The sequence below is a fragment of the Brassica oleracea genome, chromosome C6, assembly GCF_000695525.1.
Source record: "Brassica oleracea var. oleracea cultivar TO1000 chromosome C6, BOL, whole genome shotgun sequence".
Lineage (NCBI taxonomy): Eukaryota > Viridiplantae > Streptophyta > Magnoliopsida > Brassicales > Brassicaceae > Brassica > Brassica oleracea.
Genome location: NC_027753.1, coordinates 5,586,067 through 5,595,775, shown reverse-complemented (window position 1 = coordinate 5,595,775; position 9,709 = coordinate 5,586,067). Strand labels below are relative to the sequence as shown.

The following is a 9,709-nucleotide window of genomic DNA, read 5'->3' as shown; positions in this document are numbered from 1 at the left end:
ATTTTGAAGAAAAAATGTATTTCATAAATTTGGCGGGAAAATGCAATTTCTCGGTTTTGACGGAAAACATAATTTCTTGGTTTCGGCGGAAAACATAATTTTTCGGTTTTGGCAGAAAAAACGCAATTTCTCGGTTTTGGCGAAAAAATGCAATTTTCGGTTTTGGCGGGAAAACGCAATTTCTCGGTTTTGGCGGAAAAACATAATTTCTCGGTTTTTGCGGGAAAACGCAATTTTTCGGTTTTGGCGGGAAAACGCAATTTCTCGGTTTTGGCGGGAAAACACAATTCTCGGTTTCGGCGGGAAAACGTAATTTCTCGGTTTCGGCGGAAAACACAATTTTCGGTTTTGGCGAAAAAACACAATTTCTCGGTTTTGGCGGGAAAACGCAATTGCTCGGTTTCGGTGGAAAAACACAATTTCTCGGTTTCGGTGGGAAAGCGTAATTTTTCGGTTTTGGCGGGAAAATGCAATTTTCGGTTTTGGCGGAAAAACACAATTTCTCGGTTTCGACGGAAAAATGAAATTTCTCGATTTTGAAAGGAAAACATAGTTTTACAGTTTTGACAAGAAAAAAAATACTTTTATAATTTTCGAAAGTAAACATAATTTCAAAATTTTAAAAATAAGATCTAAACTAATAATTAAAAAATAATTATAAATTTTATTGGGTGTCCATGGGCATGTCCATTTGGACATTGTCTCTATTGGTCTTGGACATTTGTTTGGACTATTGTCCAATATGGACCACCCATTAGTGCCCAAAACTGAAATGGTCCAACTGTTCTTGCCCATTTGGACCATGGACAGCTATAAATATATTTTAAATGAAAACTTTGAAGTGCACATTTGGCTTATTTATCACAAAATACATTGATTACATGGCCACATCAGTCATATGCTATGGCTTATATTCTTCTAAACCGGGGGAATAAAACTACCAAGGAATTCGGAACATGAAATGTAATACACTAATATTATAGTTGATTTTGATTACAAGTTACTTGGTGATGGTACAGGAAGATTAGCAGGGAATGTAGTGATGAGTGGTAAAGTTCTTGTCAATGGCAAGAAGAGAAGGCTTGACTTTGGTACCTCTGTAAGCAAATCTTATCCTTTTACACAATTTAAACTCTTATTCATGTCCTAAACCTAAATCATAAAATGTTATTTATTTATTTATTGAGAAACTCAGGCCTATGTGACACAAGAAGATGTATTGCTAGGAACTTTGACAGTGAGAGAATCCATAGCTTACTCAGCTCATCTCAGGCTCCCATCAAAGCTAAGCAGAAAAGAGATCAGTGACATTGTGGAAGCTACAATCACTGACATGGGTCTACAAGAATGTTCAGACAGGAGTATAGGAAACTGGCATATGCGAGGAATAAGCGGAGGAGAGAAGAAACGGCTCAGTATTGCACTGGAGGTCCTAACCAAACCGAGTCTCCTCTTCCTAGACGAGCCCACCAGTGGTTTGGACAGTGCATCGGCTTTCTATGTGGTTCAGATTCTCAGAAACATCGCTAGCAATGGCAAAACCGTGATTTCTTCTATTCATCAGCCGAGTGGTGAGGTCTTTGCACTCTTTGATGACTTGCTACTTCTCTCTGGAGGAGAAACCGTTTACTTTGGAGAAGCAAAGTTTGCAACAAAGGTACTAACTACTTACAGATCAATGTTAAAAAAAATTGCAAAGCGGTAGTTTAATCGTTTAATAGAGGATTAGTGTTTAGGCGCTGCATATACCTATTTTTAAAATACTATTTGAGTATTTTCTCAAGAGTTATATACTAAAATTGCTAAGCGGTAGTTAGTCGTTTAATAGAGGATTAGTGTTTAGGCTCCGCATTGACCAAGTTTTAGAACACTATTGAGCATTTGTCAAGAGTATACACCAAAACATGTTCATTTGCAGTTCTTTGGTGAAACTGGCTTTCCTTGTCCTAGCAGACGGAACCCATCTGACCACTTCCTTCGCTGTGTCAACTCGGACTTCGATGGTATCACAGCAACTGTGGTTGAATCTCGGAGAATCCACGTTAGTCTTCTTCTGCTCTTTTTTTTTTTTTTTTCATGAGCATACAATATATACATACACTCGAGCAAGCTTTTGACGTCTTCTGCCTATACAGGATTCTTCTTTCTCTCTTTACCAAGAAACGTCAAACACGTTAGACCCCTTGGATAACATGCCAACAGCAGAGATTAGGACAACACTTGTCAGAAAATTCAAGTGTTCAGAATACGCAGTAGCTTCACGAGCAAGAATTCAAGAAATAACATCAATCGTAAGTTAATGACTACTTGACTAACCAGTTCCTCTTCAACACACACAATCATAACTAGTCTTGTAAGCACATCTTAAACTTTGATGCAACAGAAGGGACTTGTCACTGAAAGGAACAATGCGAGTCAAACAAGCTGGTGGAAACAACTAAGAGTGCTTACTCAACGGTCTTTCATCAACATGAGTAGAGACTTAGGGTACTACTGGATAAGGATTGGTGTCTACATACTGTTATCCATCTGCGTCGGTTCTGTCTTCTTCAACGTTGGGAGAAACCACACAAATGTGATGAACACTGCAGCTTGTGGAGGTTTCATGGCAGGTTTCATGACTATTATGTCAATAGGAGGTTTCCAATCTTTCATTGAAGAGATGAAGGTAAAGAGAGCTAACATAACACTAAACCTCTTGAGTTTCTCTAAGAAATATCTTTATATAGGTGTTTTCTAGGGAAAGGCTCAATGGACACTATGGAGTTGCAGTATACACTGTGTCTAACTTCCTCTCCTCGTTGCCTTTCATAATCCTCATGTGCCTTGGAACCACGTCAATCACTAACTACATGGTGAAGTTCCAACCCTCAGCTTCTCATTTCTTCTATAGCTGTCTCGACCTCATCAGTGCCATTGCAACCGTGGAGAGCTGCATGATGATGATAGCGTCAATAGTTCCTAACTTCTTGATGGGAGTTATAATAGGAGCTGGCTACATTGTAAGAAAGCTTCTCCATCTCTCTATCTCCCTCAGTTCTTATACATATCGATAATCTGCTCTGATTTTTCATGACACAGGGAGTTATGATATTGAGTGCTGGATTTTTCAGACTGTTCCCTGACTTACCTATGGTCTTCTGGCGATACCCAGTGTCTTACCTAAACTATGGTGCATGGGCACTACAGGTAAACAGGTTTCCTAAGATTTTACTATGGCAAACAGATGTATCTAAAATGAGCACATCTGAAAAAACTTGCAGGGAGCATTCAAGAATGAGATGATTGGAGTTGAGTATGATTCTCCATTACCTGTGGTACAGAAAATGAAAGGAGAGCTCATTCTTCAAACCGTTCTAGGCATAAATCCAGCACAGTCCAAGTGGTTGGATCTAGGTGTTGTGATGATGATTCTGGTTGCGTATAGGCTTCTCTTCTTTGCCATCCTCAAGTTTCGGGAAAAGGTTTTCCCATTGATTCACATGCTATACACAAAGAGAACTCTGAGCCATATCCAGAAGAGGCCTTCTTTCAGGAGAATGTCACCTCTCCCTTCCAAGCGACACAATGTTCACCATGCACTCTCTTCTCAAGAAGGACTTAACTCTCCACTGCATTAGAAGCATATACAACTCTCTACGATGCGTGGAAGATATTACTCGCTTCTAACCTTATGGTAGAGTTTCATATATTTCAATATGCTAGATGTTACTACTACTACTACTCTCTTCAAACTTGTTAAACTCTTTGTAGACTGTTGTGTGAGGATAAAAAGAGAGATATTATCGTTCTGACTAATGAGATCAGTTAAGCAGGTGGACAGAATTCACAAGCATACAAGAATCACTAGAGAAGATAAGAGCATAGCTACGTTTTTAGATTACGTCTTAGAGAGATTATATCGGCAGAACCACAGAAAATAAAAAAAAATAGATCAAATAAGACGTTTACTTCACTAACAACAGCTACATATAAACATTAACCAATGGAAAGACTTTTACCTGACAGTACAATGGTAGTCCTTGTTTGATGTGCATCGTTTAGCTGCCAAGAAACAGAATCAAAACTAACAAAAAGCATTATCCCCCAAATATTCAAACTTTAAAAGTATAATATACCCAGCAGATATGTCAATTTTCAACCATTGAAGAAAAGGCAAATATAATTTGTCGTAAATGTTACATATGAAGGGTAAGAAAACATACAAATGAACAACCAATAACTTTTGACGAATATGGCTAATCCAGAAAGAACATAAAGTTCTGAAAGTAAGAAAAATGCTAGTTTCCAGAGTATCATTTGCTACTCATACAATCGTATCTGAACCAATGACTAGATTTTAAATAAAAAAACTATGTTAAAAATGTTAAAGATAACGCCTGCTTGTTCTACCTAACTCTTCGTATCATCAGAACCATCATTTTCAGGTTTACCATTGAATCCATGATACGGAACCTCCCACATGGGCCTCGGGGTTGCACGCTCACCAAAATCCTCAGGGTAAAACTCGAATTCAGGGCCAAAATTGAACTTCACAACACAGTTTGGCTGGTCGGGAAGAGTGTACATTGAAGCAGCAGGGTAGTAACGACCACCAAAAAGATCTTTGAAAGCAACTCCCTGACATACACCATTTTTGAAGAACGATATTTCACTACCTGCATCAGAAGAGAAGCATTCGTTAACAAAATATTTGATTTACGCATTTAGCCAGTGTGAAAACTGTGATTAAGATTCCCTACTATAACCACATAACAAATTCAAAGGAAACTCTCCACTTTGACTAGCAACAGCATCCATATGCGGCTTTAGTCCACTTAAACATATGCAATAAGGTAAAAGCAAACACTAACTACAAGAACACGAACTTGTGCAAACTTGTGAGTTGTGATTAAGAATCCCTACTATAACCACATATCAATTCTCTACAAACTCAAAGGATAGCAATAGCATTCATATGCAGTTGTAGTCTACTTAGACACGTGCAACTAGGTAAAAGCAGAAAAGGAACTACAGAACATGAACTTGTACAAGTAGGTAACACAATCTCACAGTAAAACCACATATCAAATTCCCTACAAATTCAAAGAAAGCTCTTCACTTTTACTAGCAACAGCATTCGTGTGCAGTTTCACTCCACTTAAAGATATGCAACTAAGTAACAGCAGAACATTAACTACAAGAACACAAACGTGTACAAACAAGTAACGCAAATTTGTGATTAAGAATCCCTACTATAACCACATATCAAATTCTCTACAAACTCAAAAGAAAGCTCTCCCCTTTAACTAGAAACAGCATTCATATACAGCTTTAGTCCACTACTCCAACCAATGCGACTAAGTAAAAAGCGGAACATGAACCACAAGAACACAGACTCATACCTGGAACAACTTTAGGAGGCTCCTCTTTAGTATCAGGCGCACACACATACCTCTGCCCTTTATACCACACATAACGAGGCGGCTTAGGAGCAAAAGCTTCACCATCAGGCAAGTTTATATAAAACCCAATAACATCACCCTCCTTATACCCTCCCTCAGCATACTCCTCCCTCACAGCCTTATGTATCTTACACCCATCAACATCCCTAAACCCAAAACTATTCCCATCGTACCCAACAGGAGCCTGCAAATCTCCCTTATCAGTCGACCACCCAAGCCTCGTATGCCCCGTCTCCCCCAAGCTCACAACCCTAATCTCAAAGTACCAAGCTCCCTCCACGACTCCCCTCGTGGCCCTCACCATCCTGTACCCTTTGCTGCTCCCCGCGGTGAGCCTGTCCTCGCTCACCTCGACTTTCTCGGCCTTGTAGACCTTCGAGAGGCGGATTACGGAGTCGGGCGTGTCGTCTCCCTTATCGGGGAACCTCGGGACCGGCGTGATGAGGACTTTGTCGTCCACGGCGGCTGAGCTCGGCGTGTTGGTGGCTTTGCTCTTCTTTTTTCCTTTGCGTGTGCTCTTCGTCACCCATACGTTGTTGTTCTTCTTCTTCGATTTCGATTTTTTGGTCGTCGTGGCGGTTACGATCGGAGTCGAAGATGGTGGCCCCGGCTCCTCCTCGTTCTTCACGGCGAGAGGATTGAGAGAATCGAGCGGTTTCTGTTTCTTGGTCGGTGGCTCGTCTTCCTCTTCTTCGTCCACTTCGTCTTCTTCTTCTATTACGGCGCCGTTTTGCGCGGGGGCGGATTCTGATTTGGGGGATTTAGGGTTGTCGGAGGAGGAAGCGGTGGGAGCGTCTGAGTCGGATTCGATTTTTAAGTCGGATCCGGGTTGATCGGGATCCGGTTTCTCCGAATCGGCGTTGTTAGGCTGTTCTTCGATTGCAGCGGAGGGATCGTGTGGTGGTGCCGAATCGTTGAGTTCAGAGGGGAGAGGGGTTGCGATAGAGTCTTCGGGAAGCGAGGTAGGAACTTGTGGTTCTTCGATTATGGGATCTGAGTGAGGAGGATCCATTGGAACTTTTTGGAAGTTTCTTCTGATGCACCCGAGGTTTTTCGTGGGACTGTTTAGGAAGGAAGGAATTTAAGAAGAAGATATGGAGAGCTTATGGGCCTATATGGGCCATTAGATTTGAGGCCCAATACTAAATAAGACTTACGGAACTTTTTGTTTAATCCAGTTCAGTTTACATTAGATTTTTTTTCTGTCTCGCAATTCGTGATTTTGTAGTGTTAAGTTGGATTTTAGATTTTCAATTTTGTTAACTTCTTTGGAGATATAGGTACCAAATAGGGCAGTTCTTCTGAATAGACATTTTTAAGTTTTTATCTTAAAACTAGCTTTTCATATTGAAAATCAGATTAATAGCCTTCATTAATAGATCACAATACTAAATTAACCTCATTCACTAATAAAGATAAAAAAAATAATAACAAACAGAAAAAAGTTTGACGACGAACAGATATATCATGACATCTCCGCCATCGAAGACGCCGGAGACAGTATCACGGCGATCCTCCGCCATTGAAGACGCCATAGACAATATCACGATGATCTTCCACCGATTAACTCTTGATAGTCAAAATCAGAATTGGCTGATGTAAGTTTTCAGATTGAAAATAGAAATTAGGGATTTTGATATAAAATTTGAGGTTTTCTCTTCTTTGAGTTGCGAATCGGTGTTTTTCTACCAGTCTCGTGACATGGCTAAGCTTGTGAAAGGAAGTATCGAATCTAGTAGAGAAAAGCATCTCAACTTTACTTTTCTTATGTGTCGTTTTATTCCACATTTCTTCTTTAGTTTTATAAATAGATTGGTTCGAAAGCCTTTTTGTCTATTTGTGTGCAGCTAAATCTTTGTTTTTGAAGACTTGATCTGCTTAGGAAACATTGCTCTTTCTTATGGTGAGTTCTTTGCATGCCACTGGATTTCAACCACAATAGCGCAACTAAGATTTTGGTTGAAGTTGAGTTGAGTAAAGGTTTCCCTTCAAGAATTGCTGCTAATGATGAAAATGGGTTTATTGCTATGGTTGATGTTGATTATGCTTGGTTGCCTTCTAAATGTGAAAGATGTGGTCAGCTCCGACAAAAGATTAAACACTGCTTGGAATCTGTTATTAAGTTTCATATAGTTGCCACTGATGTTTCTGAAAATCCCTCCAATGGTAGCACTGTGGTCGTCGAGACCAACAAACTACCGAAATCTGCCCAACCTGACACTTCATTAGTTCAAACTTCAGCTGTCACAGTATCTCCTCCAAGTAATGAATCAAGTGTGGTCGACATTGCTATTCTCGAGAACCAGCTATGTGGTACTTTATCAGCAATCCCAGTGTTCATGAGTGTGACTGAGATGAATTTGCTTATGACATTTCTAGTCGATTGCTTGTGCTTGTGAAACTTTGTAGGTTTTTTTTTCGATTTCGGGAAAAGTTTTTTAAGTTCCAGGATAGCTTTCCAGAAAATCTGATACTAACAAAATTGAAATATTTTTTGGCTTGGTTACGAAGGACAGTAAACAGGGAGCTTCAGTACCTCATATGATTGTTTCGTACTATTTGTAGCTGAAGAGAAACACCATTATCTGAGAACTTATTTTTCTAAAGACAAAGCTCTGTTGCGTTTGTTGTCCAGCGTTGGAAAGGTCCTTGGAAGTTGTTGGAGCTCAAAATAGAGGCTGCTAAATTTTGGGAACACAAGGTTTTGAGGTAATGTACCTTTTATTATGTTCTTTTCTAGACAATGTTGATTCTGTTGATTAAGTGTCGTATTTTATCTGCAATCCCAGTGTTCTTGAGTGTGAATGAGATGAGTTTGTTTGTGAAAATTTGTGGGTTTTTTTTTTTAGTTTCAGGAATGTGTTTCAAACTTTCAAGATAGCTTTCCAGAAAATCCGATACTAGAAAATTTGAAAATATTTTTAGCTTGGTTACGCAAGACAGCAACGCGATGGGAGATTCACTACCTGACATGCTAATACTATGTTTTTTTTAACTTTGATGTTAACTTGGACAAGTAAGAAGTTTATAATGAATGATGACGACATTTGTTTCATTTACGTTGTTATTAAAGAAATTTTAGGAAGTCTTGAAGCATTGTCAGTAATTCTATCAAGAAAGTGTTAAAATGTGTTATCATTGTAAAACACATATCCTATCTAGGATAACTTATGGTACTTTTAGGATGGGTTTCCAGAAAATAGAAATGTGAACTTATTTATTCACAAAGATAAATATATCTTATCTAGGATACCATTTGTGATATTCAGGATGAGTTTCCAAAAATCGAATATGAAAATGAGATTACCAGAGTACAAGACCACTAAGCCAAGGTGTTATATCTCAAAATGAGTAAGTTTTTAAAAGAAATATAACCAATTCTCTTGCTGATTTATAAACAAAAATACATGTAGTTTGGTGAATATCACATAACCATTAAACAAACAACATACTGAAAATGATCAATAAAAATGTAAATCATCAACAAACCATTGAAATGAAAAAAATAGAACACAAATGAATAAGAAACTTCATCATATAACAGAAGAAGCAAATGTATTAGTAGTTTGCTTGGTACAGCTAGCTGAATCAGTAATAACCTGCACAATTCAATTTGTTTGGAAGGTTTAGTACATGATCAGGAAAGTTTTCCTGAATAATTTAGTTGAAACAAAAAAACAAACCTTAACTAGTCCATTCTCCAAAAGCACAAAAAAGTTTCAACCATATTTTGAAAACCTATTAAATGATCAGAACCAAATCTCAAAAAATATCAACCAACTGTGTATCAAAGAAATTTGAACTAAATATTCAAAAAATTGTGAAGATGTTATCTAAGTAAGTTTGAAAGAAAACACAAATTGTGAAACATTTTAAGCTGGAAATGTAATTCCACGTTTTCGAAATGAAAAAAAAAAAACTCCCACTAGTCGACCACGAAAACTTTAGGAAAGGGCATTATAGTGTGCAGCTACTAAGCCAATGGAATTATAACTGTTTGTTGATGTAAGTAAAACAATATAACCAAAAGCTTTTTATCAACTAATAAAAACATAAAATGATTGGACTCCGTGGGGAATCGAACGCGTAGGACATGTGACTTTCAGGTTTAGTAAGAGTAGTAGTTTAACTGCTAGGCAGAGGATAATCATCTGTTATGATCAAAACACATAAATTCAGTTAAATCTAAATTATATATTATAAAGTTGGAAAGCATTTGGCAATTTCTGGATGACTTTCATAAATAATATATTGGTGTGTTTCTA

General features: G+C 38.2%; 2 protein-coding genes across 2 annotated transcripts in view; one reads left to right on the top strand and one right to left on the bottom strand.

Moving 5' to 3' along the window:
• Window positions 1-3,790, top strand: part of LOC106297013 (ABC transporter G family member 13) — a 5,797-nt gene extending 2,007 nt beyond the window's left edge. The window contains exons 2-9 of the mRNA XM_013733289.1: window positions 1,020-1,099; window positions 1,196-1,657; window positions 1,919-2,041; window positions 2,136-2,291; window positions 2,384-2,668; window positions 2,730-3,002; window positions 3,082-3,189; window positions 3,264-3,790. Coding sequence (XP_013588743.1) covers window positions 1,020-1,099; window positions 1,196-1,657; window positions 1,919-2,041; window positions 2,136-2,291; window positions 2,384-2,668; window positions 2,730-3,002; window positions 3,082-3,189; window positions 3,264-3,620 — 1,844 coding nt within the window. The 3' untranslated portion in view covers window positions 3,621-3,790. The remainder of the gene's footprint in view (window positions 1-1,019; window positions 1,100-1,195; window positions 1,658-1,918; window positions 2,042-2,135; window positions 2,292-2,383; window positions 2,669-2,729; window positions 3,003-3,081; window positions 3,190-3,263) is intronic.
• Window positions 3,791-4,208: 418 nt separating this feature from the next.
• On the bottom strand, window positions 4,209-6,496 carry LOC106296371 (protein TRAUCO). Its single transcript, XM_013732497.1, has 2 exons — window positions 5,385-6,496; window positions 4,209-4,658 (listed from the first exon to the last, which is right to left on the bottom strand). The coding sequence occupies exons 1-2, from the start codon at window positions 6,454-6,456 to the stop codon at window positions 4,393-4,395; spliced, it is 1,338 nt and encodes a 445-aa protein (XP_013587951.1). The 5' UTR covers window positions 6,457-6,496; the 3' UTR covers window positions 4,209-4,392.
• Window positions 6,497-9,709: the final 3,213 nt, after the last annotated feature.

Bases quoted from the DNA above. Each gene is read 5' to 3' on its own strand.
- LOC106296371 (XM_013732497.1), bottom strand. From the start codon at position 6,456: ATGGATCCTCCTCACTCAGATCCCATAATCGAAGAACCACAAGTTCCT. The intron at 4,659-5,384 runs GTATGAGTCTGT...CTTCTGATGCAG, and splicing joins GCCTCCTAAAGTTGTTCCAG to GTAGTGAAATATCGTTCTTC.